Genomic DNA, 17,021 nt, shown 5'->3' with positions numbered 1-17,021 from the left:
CCATGCAGAGGAGGATGGCTGTGGTGCTCAGGCAGTCAAGGTGTATTACCCCAGAGCTTGGTAAACTGCCAGCACAGCCTTTGTTGCTCCAAAGCATAGCATTGAGCAGCATATGATGTGTTGTGAAGTGAGATGTATTATCTCCCTGCCTTGCTATCAGTTTGTAAAGTGAGTTGCAGTGTTTTCCCCTTCATACTTTCTCTCGCTGTTACAGTCTAATAACTGTATTTAAGTCATGAATTATTGAACTAATAATCATATTATGGGCACTTACTTAAAAACAAATAGTGAATGTCAGAAAATAATGATTTCTGGAAAAATATCTTTGGCAATCTTTTTCCTGTATGTTGCTGGTGATGAAGAGGCCCTCCAACAGCCTGTTGTGTTGTTTGTGTGCCTTCTTGTATGCAGCTGAATGAGAACTGAATGCGAGCCTCCACCTTCCAGCAGCATGTATCTTCCCTTTGTGTGCATATGAGTAGAGCATTCTCCTTTTATTTATCAATTCATTAGCTGTGTTAAATAAGAGAAGGGTGCCAGCGTGGTGCTGCAGCCGCACTGCTACTGGCTGCAAGGCATGATCTGGAGGTCTCATCCATCCTCCAATTTAGGCATAATTTCAGAGAATGCTCCACTTAGGCCTAGAAGATGAGCACCCATTCCTTTTGCAGAGAGGAGCCCTGTGATGTTCCAAACAAGGCTCTGGTTTCTCTGTCCCCTGCTGGTGTCCTTTCAGCAAGACCAAAAGGACTCAAATTAGTGTCAGTGCCCAGAGAGTTGCACAGCCAGCAGATGCTTTACAGTGAAGGAGAACATCCTTTGAAAACAATCTGGTGTTTATTAATCAACAAGAATTCAGTGTTTGGGGTCCTTCAGCTGGAATAAAGAAGAAAAGCACATGTGGGCCTGGCCTCCTGAGTGAAAACAGGCAGGTTGCTTCTCTTGGCTGCACTGAAGAGCAGATTTCTTATGGCAGTGGTATGTCAGCACCTTGCTTTCAGTTCCAGTGACATTTGGCAGGATTCTGTATGCTTAAGTTCAGATTGAGCTGTTTAAGATGCAGGCAGCAAGCCACTCACCTGCTCTGTAGTGTTGCTCTATGGATTTTTAGATTCATTGGGCTCTCACTTCTTAGCCAGAGTTCTCTGGGTACTTCATTTTAGATGCTCACATATGCCCAGAAGCATGATTTCTAGTAAGACAGGCACTGTCTTGGAGTCATCAAGGTTGGAAAAAATTGCCCAGATTATCGAATCGCAGAATCATTAAGGTTGGAAAGTCTACTAAGATCATCCAGCCCAACAATCAATCCATCACCACCATGCCCACTGTTGGGCCCTGTGTTATTTGAAGCTGCACTGTGTTTCTGGCTTGTGTGGATAGGCACCTGGGCTCTGCTGTTCTGTTGCAGGAGACTGTAAACTTTCAGCTGGACAAGACGGAGGGGCAGGGGAATGGCCAAAAGCAGGCATTAGGGCTCCAGGGAAAGGAGAGTGCCGGGCCTCTTCCCTGATGTGTGTTGTGTTCCACACTGAGTGCCGCCATCACCACCAGTGTGAGGTGGGCTGGTGTTGATGCTCCAGAGTCTCAGAGATGCCATTTGTTCCCCACTTGCTGTAGGAGTTATTTAGGTAACTCTGTGAGACAGACAAATTATCCTTCAGGCTTCTGTGCCTTTTAGAACGCAGTATCCAAGTTTAACAGTTAAATTAAGCAGACTTGATTTTTATCACCGTCATGTATTGCAATGCTTATGAAATCATCACAACTTTGTCTGCCCGTTGGTCTTCTGGTGTCTCAACAAAGTGTTTCTGTCCCAGCTGGGCAGGGCTCTGCCACGAGATCCCACAGTTGGTAGTAATGCTGTGTCCATTTCTGTCTCACAGATTGATGAACTCCCTGAAGGAGCTGTGAAGCCTCCAGCAAATAAATACCCCATCTTTTTTTTTGGGACTCATGAAACGTAAGTGAACAAACAAGGTATTTTCCATTGAGAATGTCATCTACTTCAGCTGAAGTTACCTCCACTGGTTTTATTGGAACAAATCCTAACTAAAGCCATTGGGAGACTAGAGATAGGTCATACAAGCCTAGCTTGTTTGTGTTAACTTACCAGAGTGAAACCTGAAGGTAGGTGTACAGGATAGCAGAGATCAGGCTGTTGTATTCAGACAAGTTTGGGTTCCTGCCCTGGATGAGAACTCAGTAAAATGAAAGGAAGCAGACTCCAGAGTCTCACGCAATCCTCACACAGCTTTGAAATATATGCATTCCTTTGAGATTTGTGCTGGAGATACTGTGGGATGGAGCTCTCAAGTGCTGGAAGAACAGAGCTGGCTGACCTCGTAGGGAGAGAAAGGGATCAGAACGAGAGGGGAAGTTAGGTCTCATAGTAGTTGCTTCAGAGTACAGAGTTTCGCCTTGTCAGCCTCTAGTCTATTTTAAACAGTATCTGAGCTAGTTTTTAAAAAAATCACCATTTCCATTTGACATGTAATATTTACATTTTAAAGCTTTCCTACTTGCAAAGAACATGCTTTTTGGAATTTTTTAAGAAAAGAGACATGAAAAAATGAAATCCTGATCACATTTTAAATTCAGTTATAGAGGTTTGAAGTTATATTCAATGTTTTTGTTTTCTTCTGAGTTTTACAGATATTCCATAACATAACAAGGTCCCCAGCTCACGCATCATGTTTCATTTTTAAGACCCTTAAGGATAGTTTCTGCATAATCAAAATAGCTTCTAGTTAAAATATTTCCTGCTGCTGTTGTAATGAAACAATCTGATGTTTTTACATGTTGTAATGTATTACTGCTATCATGAGGTTATCTAAGAAGATAAACAATAAATAAACTTTTGATGCCTTGAAATCAGAAACGTAAATGAAATCTTAAACTTTTTTCCTCAAAATGGTTCTCAAGAAAAAAAAATTGGACTGCTGTTATTCTGAATGAATGAGCCCCAAACTGCTAATCTCTTTTGTTTTGTAGTTCAGTACTGTGATCTTACTGCAGCATCTGAAACTGGAAAGCATTTTGTAGTTATTACCGTAGTAATTGAGGAAGCCTTACTGTCAATAATGAACTGTAGATTGCAGCTCATGAGTTTTATAACTGAGCAGTAGAAACTGTTCCACGCTCCCATGGCAATGAACGCATTTCAAAGACGTGGACAAATTTTCAGTGTTCACTATACATGGAATCACACATAAGACTGCATTAATATTTCCAAACGTTACTGTTGAGAGAAATTAAGGTAAGTTATGGAAAGTTTCCTAAGGTTTCTCTTTGTTTGTGTTAGAAGTGCTTGTTCTTGTTGATGTTGGGCAGATCGCTGTGGCTCAGAAGCCCACCTGCACAAATGGGCAGCTTCTGCACCCAGGATGTTAGGAGAATAACTGAGCTGCGAGGGGTGGGCACCCAGACCCCACACTAACAGAGCACAGAGTTCGCTGCAATTGCTGAGGTCATCAGGAAAGTAGGACAGTGATTATAGTGTAGGACAGTGTAACTTCCTCAGCTCTGATCACTGGTGATATGGAATCTTCCATGTGAAATGAAGTATTGTGTTATGTTTTTAACTTCACTGTTTTTAATGTAACTTATGGTTAGGGGCCTGCTTTGCAGGGGGGGCTGGTCTCAGTGATCTCTAGAGGTCCCTTCCAGCCCCTACAATTCTGTGATTCGCTCTCATTGTGCCGCAATACAGAGCGCAGGAAGCACCAGATACAGAGAGTCAATGGAAAAAAAATGGTGCTTTCTTCAGTTTTATACAGGAACTTAGAATTGTGCTGTAAATTAAGCGAAGTAGGACAAATGACCATTCTCTTTGTTTTTTTACCTGCATTGTGGTGTCTGTACCTAAGATTAGTTGGTGCAGCATGTAGCTGACATGGAGCAGCAGGGCACAAACTCTTCCTTTGCTGTGCTGTCTGAAAAACAATTTGGCCACAAGCACCCTGTGTGTCTCATTGTTTCCTTGTATTACTCATCTGCCTATACTCACCCATTGTTTCTTCTTATACAAAATTATAAGATTTTTGGGAAAGAGAACATTTTATTGTTTGCACAGAGCCTAGCACGTGGGGGGCTTGTTCCATGGAAGAAGCTGCCAGGCTTACTGGCAGTGTCGATGATGATAAATTCCTCTGCTTTTTCAGGCTGGTAGTACGAGGGGTACGGTTTTGCCCCTGAGTTCTAGGCATTCCTTAAATGCTTTCTCTTTTCATGCAATATTATTTTTAGGCCTTCCTGGGATTGTAACACATAGGATTGGAGGTTTGGTCCCTTGCTGTTGCAGGCAATTACGTCATATAATCCCTTTCATAAACTGTTCGAGTGCCAGTTCCCAGCAGCAGTTAATATAATAAATGAGACTCAGTTTAGTTGTTTCTAGAGAGACACAGCATGATTTTGCAACATCAAACATGGGGATGGTGAGCCAGTCCATGAAATCAGACTCACAGCAGTAACCTAAAGCCAGTGGGTAGACGAATGAATAAATAAAATGAAAAACAAAAAATGAGACTGAGTAGAAGAATAAGAAAAACGTTTACTCTGTTTAATGTTTTTAATTTGAACAGGAGGAATCTAAGTCCTTTTTTGTATGTTACCTTTGTTAAAATGCAGTGCGTTCCTGGGGCCCAAAGACCTTTTCCCATATAAAGAATACAAAGATAAGTTTGGGAAGTCGAACAAACGAAAAGGATTTAATGAAGGCCTGTGGGAAATAGAAAACAACCCTGGAGTAAAGTTTACTGGATATCAGGTAAATGAGTTTCACTCCTATTTCTCCTTATCTTTCTTGTTTTCTTCTTTGAAGACTTCTTATCTATGTAAACGTTGTATGAGTGATGATGGAATGCCCTGGTTTTGCTGCAGCTAAAAAGTTTCATAGCTGGTGATTGGAGTAATAAAAAGACAACTGCAGTCCTGCACTCTGTGACAAATTGAGCTTTAATCGTGCTGCAGAGCCCTTTGCTTTCTCTGATATTCTGAGCTAGCGAAGGGGAAGATTCTGCAGCACATTTAGCTGCATTAAAAATGGAAGGTTTTATTTACTCCCCAAAACCACAACTTCTTTCTGTTGTTTATTTTTATATCAAGTTTAGTGAATTTTACCCAGACCTCGAGGTCATGGCACTTCTGATTTTTACATTGGTCACATACAGCACATAGGATACCACTGCCTGTGTTGTAAGGGGTGAGAAGGCAGTTTGGGGCTGCTGTTCCCAGACTGTAGCTGCTGTGCAACAGCTCTCCCTGTTGGATGTCAGGAGGAAAAAGTCAGCACAGCTGGGGGGAGAGGAAGAAGAGCAGTCAGTGGGCTGTATAAAGCCAGAGAACTTTTCTCATTAAAAAATGGGGTTCTTTGAAGGTAGAAATCACCTCCAGAAGATAGCAAACGCCTATTACATTATTAGCAGAAACCCTTACAAACCAGAGATATGGACCACCTGCAGACAAGCTGCTGCTCCTCTCTGTTCCTGTTTTATATTTTCAGCTCTACAGATGTTTTGCATACACTTGGGGATTTAAAAAAAATATAGTGAATAGGCTGTGGGAGATGGGCTGTCAAAGAGCTCTTAGCCTTCTGGTCAGTGTTTGCTTTTTCCTAATACTTTTTCTTGCCCTTTGGGGAGCTTGTAACAGCCATCTTTTCTCCAGAATAAATCTCCTCTATTCAACCAAAAGCTAGAGGTTTCCATAGCTTTGCCCAAAGTAGAACTCACCAGGTCTCTCCACAGCCCTGAATTCTCCAGCCCATGCACTTTTGTTATCAGATCAGTTTCTGTGTAAATCCTTCAGAATGTGCTATCCCAGGATCTGTATCTAATAACCATTTGCAAATGGTGGCCAAGAAAACTGTCTTTACAGTCCTTTCTTCTGGTAATTGCAAGAATATCCTGAGCTCTTCCTGTCTAGAATGATTAAAGTGTGAGTTCTCTATTACTAGGGCTTTCTGTTAATTCAGAACAGCTACACTACAGAATGTAGTGATATTTTTGTTATTTATATTAGTATTGTTATTCTGTCACTATTGTTACTTTAAAGGCAATTCAGCAACAGAGCTCATCAGAAACTGAGGGAGAAGGAGGAAATACAGCAGATGCCAGCAGTGAGGAGGAAGGTGATCGGGTAGAAGAGGATGGAAAAGGCAAAAGAAAGAACGAAAAAGCAGGCTCAAAACGAAAAAAATCCTACACTTCAAAGGTAATCCTCTGAGGTTTTCCATAGTTACCCATGTGCATTTATAATCAAGACATCATGCACCTCGTGGCAATCCATCCTTTCTTCTTTAGCACTTTAATTCCATTACCATAACCATGGTGTTCAACCAAGACAAGGGAAAGTGCTCTTGCTGTTTGAGACAGCAGTTGAAATACTCTACCCTGTTCTTATGCTTTGAGAAGGTATATGGAAAGAGTTCAGAAAGGCTGGAAAGAAAATTCATTCAAAATTAGCCAGGAATTCTCAGATTTTTCAAGGAGTTGAGGAGTTAGATACATTTAGAGAGGTATTTCTCCATAAGGAACAATTTAAATGCTTTAAGAGTTGTGCATCTTGCAAAATGTGAGCTGAGGTTTGGTCCTTTTTTGGTCTCCTTAGGAGAACTCAAGCTTACTTCTCCCATCTTGGAGATGTGTGACTGCCCAAATATTGTGGTAAAAGGTAGCTAGGGTCAGGTGTGCTCAACTTCTCCCATTGTAGCTGTCTGTAAAATACTTCCATACAGTAAACAACAGAATGGGAGTGACGAAGAACTGTTCAGGTTGTCCAGAGATGTGGTGGATGCTCTGTCCCTGGAGACACTCCAGGTCAGGCAGGACAAGGTTCTGAGCACCTGATCGGCTGTAGGCGTCCCTGATCAGTGCAGAGGAGTTGGACCAGATGGCCTTAAAGGGTCCCTTCCAACTCAAACCATTCTTTGATCCTGTGATTCTAAGAACTAATTCTGTAAGCAAGAAGTAGGGTAATTAATTTCATTTTAGTGCCTGCCCTACCCTGTGAATATCTAAGTAACAGCACAGATGAGAAAGCTAAGGGTAGTGTGTCTCAGAGGGCCTCGTAATGGCTGGCCAATGTAATCACCTGCGTAGGTGACAACTTCAGGTTGAAATGCATTCTTCTCTTGACATCTGTGTGAAAGGGAGCAATGCTGTAGTCACTTCTCCAGTTCTGTGCCCACCTCCATATCTGTCCTTTGCTTAAAAAACTGTTGAAGGTCTGGCAGTCACATTCATTCACATTCATGTTATTCTTCTGGAAGTGAAAAATAATTGAAATGAAAAGAAGCAAGCAAACAATATGATACAGGCTTAATATGGGGAGGAGCAGGGGCTTCTGTGGTTCATCTGCTGAACAAAGTCTTTTAAGTAATTTCACCCCCTTTGTGTGTTTTACATTAGGAATTCAGGTCTGGTCTACCATCTTCTCTGCAGAAGACTCTGACAAACAGAGGATTAGGAAAATGGTGGCTTAATGCCACAGTTTATCCTTTTGTACTGTAGAATTGCATAACATAAAGGGAGCAGGAAAGATATATTGGCTCCACATGGCCTTAATGTTAATTTATTAAAGCTGACAGCACTAAAAAATATGGAAAGCAGTTCTGCTAATGTTATTCTCATTTTACATGTCTGTGTTTAATCAAAACTTTTGTCAAGCTGGCACCATCTGTTTCATTAACTAACAAAGCCTACAGGTGACCCAACACTAATACCCATCTCCTATTACTGTGTCTGTCTTACAGTCAGCTGTGCTGCCAACCTGTGTTGAAAACACAGAATATCTTTTTGCTTCACTGATGTCAGTAACTCCAACTACTTTTCACCCCACATATCCTCCCCAGTATACACCTTGAACGGTGAACCATGTGATCAGGCAGATCTGCATTGCAGAGACATTATAAAAGTGTCTTTCTAAGGCTGTAGCTCAATTTTTGCTTTATAACTTTGTTGTTGATCATTTTAGAAATCCTCCAAGCAGTCACGGAAATCTCCTGGAGATGAAGATGATAAGGACTGCAAAGAGGAAGAAAATAAGAGCAGCTCTGATGCTGGGGACGCAGGCAATGACACAAGAAACACTTCTTCAGATTTGCAGAAAACCAGTGAAGGGGTAATCTTTCATTAGTATAATTCTCTTTACATGTGATTTGCTCCCAGAAGGCTCTGAAGTTAGGGGTGAAAGGCATTGTCACAGTGATCTGTGCATACCACGTGCAGATCCTTCTGCATTGTTTCAGCAGTCAGAATGTGTCTAGAACAGAAGCATGGGGCTGGTCCCCCCACCAACCCAAATTTTGCCCTAATGAAATGATTGAATGAGAAAAGATGCTATAAGCACTATTTTTGTTCCAGCACTTGCATAGATGTCAGCTGAGAATAACTCCTGAAAACCATGAGCTGCAATGATGCAAAACTGATGCGAGAGCAGAATCAGACTGTTTGCACAATGCATTTTGCCTCGCTGAACACTGGGAGCCTGCTTATCCTTTTACACTTGTTTAAAAGCTGTTCCATCCCACAGACTTCTTTAGAGTTCGTGAGGATTCCTGTGCACCTTACAGTCTCTGCATATTGCATATTGGATTTTAGGGCAGACCTTGCCTTGGGATATGGCCTTCCAAGGAGAAGGTGCACGATCTATTGTATGCAATAGCATATATATTTAATTTTTAATGTGTGTATATATAAAATGCGTGTATACACATTTAATTATATATAGGTATATATCATTGTATGCAGTTTCAGACACTCTGCTTGTGTGTTTATGTCAGTTGTGTGTTTGTGTCAGTATTTTGTCACGACCATGGCAAAAGAGAGGAAAGCTGCAGTGTGGGGGATTGGTTAATCACCCCTTTAACAACCAGCACTATTTCTGTGCTTTTGGAGCAACACAAGTCTCTGTGCTCCAGCACTTACTGCTCCTCTCAGAACCAGTTCTTGCATGGTTGGTTCCCCTGCCAAGGCTCTGCCACGTGGCCAGCAGCCGAGCTGTGCTGTCACCAGAGCTGCTGAGTGACGTGGATTCCCAGGTGTGAGAGAGAGCCTGACAGCACAGGCTCCCTTCTGACACTGCTGAGGTGCCTTAGCACCCAGCTGCACGCTCAGCTTCATCCTTTTCTCAGAAAACACAGCCTCTGGGGAGCCGCTGTCATCTCGTGCTTAAGACTCCTCCCAGAGCTTCCTGTCTCCATGTCTCTCTGAGGTACAAAGCATCAGGCTTGTGGCTCTTTGCCCCTTAAAGACTTCAGTGTGTGGCTCTCTGTGGTCAGGACTCTGCCATTCTCCCTGTACAAGGAGACCCAAGCTGTGCCAGCTCCCTCGAACCATCTGGGGTGCAGTGCATGGCTGTGTTCTGGCCAGCGAACACTGTGCGCCTTCCTGTCCTCAAAGAGGTGTTTGTGTGGGGAAAAAAAAAATGACTGTGGTGGCTGCCTGAGCTGGCAAGAGGCTCAAGAAGGTTTGCTTTGTTTCCCACGTCTGTAGCAGTGTCAGGGGATGGCTGTGAACTTCAGGCATGTTCTCCGTGTAAGAACCAAATGCTTCCTGAGTTAGGTCAGCCACGGATTCAGTGACAAAAGTCCCCAAATCCAAGCCCTGCTATTCTGTGGAAATAGCAGCACGAGCCGCCCGGTTCATCCACCGTCAGATGGCGCCAAGAGCAAGCAAAAATGGACGGGGTGCAGGCAGAAGTCTTGTAGAAAGAATCGGTAAGGCAGAGAGGAAAGAAAAGGTTGCCTAAGGAGGTTGTGGATGCCCCGTCCCTGCAGGCACTCGAGACCAGGCTGGATGTGGCTCTGGGCAGCGTGGTCTGCTGGTTGGCAAACCTGCACGTAGCAGGGGGGTTGAAACTCGATGATCATTGTGGTCCTTTTCAACCCAGGCCATTCTATGATTCTAGGAAAAGGATGAGTTTGGGGCGTCTCGAGCGGAGAGCTCCGCCCTCTGCTGGTTACCCCACCGGGGCTGGCGGGCTGGGAGGTGCTGCACAGCTGTGGGGACGTGGAGCCCCGGCCGTCCCACAGTCTGCCCACGCAGGGGCTGAGCGGTGTGAGCAGATCTGGACTTCCTAACGGTGAGGGAGCAGTTGTGTTTGGCAAGGCCTGGCCCTCCAGCTGCGGGCTGTCCCCCTCTCCGGGTCAGAGGAACTCTGTGTCTCGGGCACACCTGTACCCTCAGCATCCTGGGGATATTCCTGAAGAATTAACTGGAGCCAAACCGTGGCCGCAGCGCCTTCCCCTGCACTTTGTTAATGAAATGCCTGACCTCCAGGGGGCAGAGGAAAGCTCAGAAATGGCAGCGATGGCTTCCTAAAGACTCAAAGCTCAGAGCAAATAAAAGTAATTCCAACACTATAATGACTTTTTTCAGCCAATTTCACACTTTCCAAGGGCTCAGCTCGAGATTTTTTTTTTATCCCTGGGATTGACAAAACTGCTTTCTTTCCTTCTCTCTTCTTTTCTTTTAGTTTCTCTCCTATCCTTGAAATCTACAGACACTCCTCAGAGACGTGGGCAGCCCCATGCCCAGCTGTAATTGCACCCACCACCAGTAGCTCAGGCTCTTGCCCTCACTGTGTTGTGTGTCCTATTCCCTCAATAGAAAGATACAAAGTTTTACTATTAGTGAACTAGCCATACCTGAAGTAAGGCAGCCCACCCCAGAGCTTGCTCAGGCAAGGCACAGACCCCTATGACAGTCCTCTGCTGTTAAATACTGAATGGTTCTGGCTTTTCCAAAACACCCCATGAACAGAATATTCCCGTGGAAAGGGATCCATGGCTCTGTATGGCTTTCTTTATAGGGTGCAGCATTAGCTCACAAGTCAGTGAGTTCATGGCAACGTATTTACATTCTGCAGGTAAATCTCTTGTGACCTGTGTGTTTGGTTCTTGGCTGGCTGATGTTAGAGCTGACCTCCTCAATCGCTGTTACTTTCACTGCTCTGGATGCCATATAATGACCCTGACTCCGGACTGTAGTCTCTAACCTATAAGGAAGTATTGACTGTGAAGCTCAGCACACAGGGGTTGTTTTTTCTTGAGGCATTTATTATTTGCTAGTCCAGATACTGTCTTGATAAGTGAGGTGTGTTGGTGCCTGCCTGTGTAAGGATGCCCATGGATGCTTTTCAGGAGGTGAATTATTTTACTGTCTTTGAAAAAGACTAGATTTGTTGGAAATTAAATGTGTGTGTTGTTAGGTTTGGGGTTTTTGCTCCTCCTGCTGCCAGAATATTGAAGTGGGATAAAGGACTCTGATCTTTTTACTCACACTGACAATCAGTTGCTAACATGGGAGGTGGTGAATCTATTTGTGGAGGCAACTGCTTGCCAACATAAATAAGGGGATCAAAATCTGCTCCAAAATTACTGCCATCTGATACTATTGCAATTGGGAGAACATATTTAAAACAGCCTGTGTCCAAGGCATTTTTTTTGTTGTTGTGATGTTCCTGTGGGGTAGCAACAATTCTGTTTACTGTTTTAAAAGAAAAGCATTATGGCCATGCTGGCCTGACAAACACAGGTTCACCGTGGCTTTCTGATGTGGTTTTGAGCAGTTTGCTTTGGCTCTTCCTTTTTTTACTTCCTAAGAAAAACATGGACCAGACTGCACAGCAGTTTTGGGGTTTTATCAGCATTGAACACATAGCATTTAGGGCTCTATTCAGTGTAAAAGCATCGTGTAGGCATTCTGCCAGAGAACTAAAACAGAATTTGCACTCCTTCCAAGTAAGTTAAAGTCTTCCCCTCCAAAAAAGATAACTTTGGTAAAAATGCACGGTAAAAATTTCTGTGCAAAATGAAATAGTGGCAGGCCCTGAGCCACTGTGTGAAGGTGTGCAATGTCTGCTGCCTTCATACAGCTCTGGAGAGCAGCACTGCTCAGAGAGGCAATGGCAGGTAGCTCAGGAGGAGCATGAATGGCTGAATGCAAGCTGAGGTTCGAGCAGCCAGCATAGATGGAATATACTTTTTGTGTCTCTATCTGCATTGAATCTCGTAATCGTTTTGACCTCAAACCAGCATGGAATAACAATGATCATGAAGAGCAAGAAAATAATTTTCCTTCTGCCCATCCAGTGAGAGAACAGGACAGCTGAGTTGCCACGTAATGCTAAAGAAGGAATTTTCAGGGCCAGAACAAAAAGTAAATTTGGGGGCTTATTTCTGTTCTCTGCTGTCTTTATGCTCAGACCTTCTGTTGGAGCACCAGGTTCAATTTTATTGACGGCTGAAGCCTCCTGCTTGCATCATCCATATTCTGTGCTGTTTTTTCTGCGTGCAGCAGCACAGACAAGTGCAGCACACTTTGCACTGTGCCTTACAGGGAAGCTGAGCGATGTGTTCAAAGGTGATGTGAGGGGATTTGTTTCTGAAAAGAACTGAAACCATGGAGACTATGGAAACTGCTCAGCTGTGCCACATCCTCCTTCAGCAGCTGACATGGGAGCCCAGCAGTCACGCTGCCCTGCTGGATGAAGGAGCCAGGAGAGATCCAGGTGCTCCTGTGCAGCCGCACATCCCGCGGGCTGTGTGCATGTGGGGAGGAGCTCTGCTGGCTCCTGGAAAGCTGGGAGCATGCACGGGACACACTGTGTGTGTCGTGATGGAAGATGCTACGAACTGCTGAAGTCCTAGAGCATGGTTCATGTACCTGGCTCTTTGTTCTCCCTCCTGTGCTGCACCGTGGCCCAACAGACACATCTGTGGGTAATGGAACTGTTAATATTCGCAGCACACCAAGTGAGCAAGGTGCTACCCAGCCTGCTGGCACTAGCCCAGTGCTGCATAGTTGTTAATAAGTGCAAAGCTTTAGTACTGCAAAAGGACAGCTTTCCTTGCTGGATCTGGCAGCAGTGCTGTAAGGACCAACTGTTTCAGCAACTATTCAGCCTACCAGGACTGGCTAGCAGCTGTCATTAGGAACTTTGGTTGAAGGTGCTGACTGACTAAATCGTTTGGCGTTGCCCTAATGGGTGTCTGCACCGCCTTCTGAAGGGAAGAGAAATGGCAGTGAAACCCTCCAAGCCATGTCTCCAAAGCATCTGTAAGCACAATCTCATTGAATCTTAGAGAGCAGAGAAGTCCTGGACCCTTGGACCCTTGGTGCTTGGGATGAGCTACGTCACTATGCTTCTCCAGGGCAGGCGGGCTCAGGCTGCTGCCTGTGGGCCATCATTATGTGTGTGAGCATTTTGGAGTAACCCCTTCTCATGTGTCACTAATCAGGATAGACCAGGACCTCACAGATGGAAAGTGCATTACTTACTGTTTGCGCTGCAGTAGTTTGCAAACCCTTTGTTGTAGGACAGAAGAACCACAGTGAACTAACAGATCCCACAGTTCAGAGAAGCAGCTAGCAGACTGGGATCCCACTGGGCACTAGAATGCTCTTATGTAGTGTATTCTTTTCTAGCCATGGCATCGTGCACAGCAGGTATGATGGGCCAGAATGGGCAGCAAACTGTTCATGCGGAATTGTTAAAATATCTTATATTCTCTTACAGATCCTCTGTAAAATGAAATTTCTGTCATCCCCAATGGATTTAACCTGTCACCAAAACTCCATTATTTCTTGATGATGATTTTTTTCTTGGCCAAATACATTACCAGTGCCTTCATACTGCTTGCGTGTTGTGGTTTTTTCCATCTGTCAGGGTGTGGGTGGACAAGCATTAATGTCCTGAATTCTTTACAAGGAGAAGGCAGGTCTTGTTCAGGGCAAGGTAGCCAAGTAGCACTGCATGTCTTCATGTTGTTGGATAAAAGTAGTGTGGCCCTGTGTCTGCAAGTGAGTTTAGCTCTCTCTCCTTAATGTGAAGAAACAGACTTGGAGATGCTTGCCAAGAGGGAATGGGGATGGTCTGATCCTGTTCCTGCTAGTGTCAGTGGAAGCAAGAGCTGACCTTGACTCAGTCTTGAAGTGGGAGTTTCTTCCTTTTCTGTCGTCTCTTTACAGTGAACTCCAAGCCAAACTATTTCCCTTTCAGAAGTAGCGGTCAGACGCGCTAGCTATGAGAAGTGTTTATCTTTCTTTGTGCCTGTGAAGTGTTCGTTTGTTTGAGCCAAAGAGCATCCTCATCACAGAGCATTCAGGAATACAGCAGCCCATCAGCTCCTGCACAAGGCCATCAGTGACCTGGGCTACTGGAAAAAGGCAACATCTGGTTGTGTGTACTGCAAGACAGTATTAAGTGACTGGGGAAAAACAACTCACATATGCGGCTTGAGTTGCTCATTTGAATAAAACCCTGAATGTTTAAACTGTGTTCTTCAATGTTTTGTTCTGTTTGGTTGATGAAACATACGCAGTTTTCTCCAGGAAAAAAAAAAAAAAAAAAAAAAAAGCCAAAAATTCCATTTGAAGAGACCAAGCAGCTGTTTGTGCCGGAAGTGCTGGAATAAGGCATTAATTATATCAGGTTTGTTAGAGCAAGCTTTTTTGTACATGAAATGTGATTTTTTTTTTTTCTTTCTCTCTTTCTCTTTCAGACTTAACCAACATAATGACTGCTGAACATTAAGGGAAAACACAAGAAGGTTACCTGTTTGGTTGTCTAATATTCTTGGATTTGATATGAGTCATCACATCTGTTCATTAGTATCATCAACAGCATCCCAGTTTGTATGCACATTATTCACATTCCTATCTGTTGTGTTTGCAGAAATGACATTTTACCCTTTTTTCTAAGGGTGGCGTTTTGATTTTCATATTATTTGGTTGCATGAAGTTGCCCTTTCCCAGTGGCTGAGGTTTATGAAGATGCCGCATACTTGAACATGTTTTAGATCCCTTTTCTAAATAGAAAAGGTGTAACTCCAAATTATATCATTCTATATCACTATTTTTTTAAAGACAAGTAAATCTTGGCAAAGAGTCCCTTCCATACAATGCTACAGTGTTTTCCACCCACAGACATTAATTTAAACTTCTCTATGGCCATGCTTTCTTGGGTTTTGATCAGTTTACAATATGAAAGAAAAAAATCTTTTTTCCGTTGAGATCACCACCAAGTTCAATAATGTAATACAATACCTTTCCTTCCTAGAAGTACCTAGCTAGTTATACTCTTAATACTTCTCAAAATCATGATGTAATGTACACTATCTGACTTAGTTCCTATATGTGAAGTTAGTGAAAGTCTTTTTGTGTTTCTTTAGATTAATACAAGGATTTTTTCCAATGCCAACACAATTTGAGATCATTCATTTGGATGCTTTCCACTTTTAAGCTTACTGTGATATAGAACCCTATGGGAAACCAAAAGAAAACATCGATTTTAATTAATGAAAGGCTTAAAAAGGATGCTGTCATTCTGGCTTTTTTTTCCTTTTGGAAATAGAACTAGACTAGTAAGTAAGCATTCCAAATCCATTATTCTGTGTACATTATTGTTGCTATTGTGATAATAGAGATTTTTATTTATTTTTATGCCAGCTTTTATTGTGAAAACATATTTAGTCTGGTTTTATCAATCCTTGTTATGCTTGTCCTTGGAACATCTTTTGCGTATTCAAGGTTTGTAGTTGACGAGTTTACTGTAAAAAACTTAAAAAAAAAAAAAAAAAACACAACAAAAAAACAAAAAATGAAACAAAAAGAAAACAAAAAAATGTATTGTTTTTACAGAATAAATTTATTGGAATGTGTATTGGGAGTAAGGTTTGAGGTTGTAAGCAACTAAGTTAGCGTCATATTTGGCTTCATACGTGTAATAATGTGAGGTATTAATGTAAGTCAAGTATTAAAGCAAAACATTCTGTTAACATGAGTTGACCATAATAGATACAAGTGCAGGTGAGATCTTTATTTTTTCTGTACTTTGCCTTTTCTGGATAACAGGAGGTTATTAAATTCACCTTGAATGTATTCAAAGTTTCTTTAAAAACATTAGAAGTGACATCAGAGGTGCAAATGTCTGTGAGACATCGTGTTGTTGCAGCCCAACAGCTCAGGGCTTGTTTTCTTGGGAGGACGGGGTTGGAGCTGTCCCAGATTCGAGCGCACGTGGAAGGATTCCGCACCAGGGAGTTGGGTGCTTGAAGGAAACCATTGCTTATGTTCCCTTTTACCAAGAAGCATTGACAAAGATGTGCTGTGGTTTTTGGGCCTGCCCTGTGGTCGGAGGTATGAAACCATGGGTTCTGTCTTCTGAGCGCTGCTATGAACCACACCTCAGTGCTTCACTGCAGAGCGTGAACGCATGACTTTCTTGCTGCTCTGAAAGTCCCCTTGTGTAGAGTGCAACATGCATGCGCATGAGCTGATGCTTTCCTGTTACTGATTAGGTTTAAAAAGAAAACTGAAATTCTCCAAGTCAAAACACCCAAAATTCAACATCCCAAAAATAAAGTGTTTGCAGTTAAAATGTATCAGCTAATTTCATCTGCAAGAAAGGCACTAAATATCCTGCTTTAAGTATAAATACCAATAGCAATCAAATAAATAGTTGTAATTGCAAGTGGAAACCTAAACAGGCCAAGCAAGGTCTCTGTATATGCTGCTACTTGTTTACGACCTAACACCATTAGCAAAAGGAGCTGCGTAGGATAACGCTTCAGCAGAACCCTCCTCTTGGAAAATGCATGTTAATGTGGAAGGGCTGACTGCTCAAGGCAGTGAGCACTCCATGCCCAACTCAGAAACACAAGTAAGCACATGCTTAACTTAAAGCAGATGAGTAGTCCTTGCAGAAGTGAATCCTTGAAAGTATTAAGAAAACTATACGACTTGCATAGCATAAACGGAGTCATACCATCACAGTGGATTGCTTCTTGAAAGATTTCTTGGGGTTTTTAACAAGGCTGACCCACGAGACATTACTTTTTGACAAATAAAACATGTGCATGTTACAGAGTTATGTATGTTAATTTCTGACACTTGAAAATCTCGACCTTCACATTCTGTAATAACTTTGTGTAGGGATTGCTAACTGATATTCTTCAGTGTGTGGAGGCAAAACACTGGCACTGTTACTATTTAATTCCATGCAATATTTTAAAA

The 17,021-nt window shown here is 42.8% G+C and overlaps 1 protein-coding gene across 1 annotated transcript in view; it reads left to right on the top strand.

Moving 5' to 3' along the window:
- Nucleotides 1-16,872, top strand: part of HDGFL3 (HDGF like 3) — a 36,011-nt gene extending 19,139 nt beyond the window's left edge. The window contains exons 2-6 of the mRNA XM_085234166.1: nucleotides 1,887-1,963; nucleotides 4,633-4,771; nucleotides 6,058-6,216; nucleotides 7,978-8,124; nucleotides 14,510-16,872. Of these exons, the coding sequence (XP_085090292.1) occupies nucleotides 1,887-1,963; nucleotides 4,633-4,771; nucleotides 6,058-6,216; nucleotides 7,978-8,124; nucleotides 14,510-14,515 (528 nt within the window). The 3' untranslated portion in view covers nucleotides 14,516-16,872. The remainder of the gene's footprint in view (nucleotides 1-1,886; nucleotides 1,964-4,632; nucleotides 4,772-6,057; nucleotides 6,217-7,977; nucleotides 8,125-14,509) is intronic.
- Nucleotides 16,873-17,021: the final 149 nt, after the last annotated feature.

This window comes from Meleagris gallopavo, chromosome 12, assembly GCF_905368555.1.
Source record: "Meleagris gallopavo chromosome 12, MGAL_WU_HG_1.1, whole genome shotgun sequence".
In the NCBI taxonomy this organism is placed as follows: domain Eukaryota; kingdom Metazoa; phylum Chordata; class Aves; order Galliformes; family Phasianidae; genus Meleagris; species Meleagris gallopavo.
Note: the sequence above shows the minus strand (reverse complement) of the source record. Positions and strands in the feature narration are given on the sequence as shown.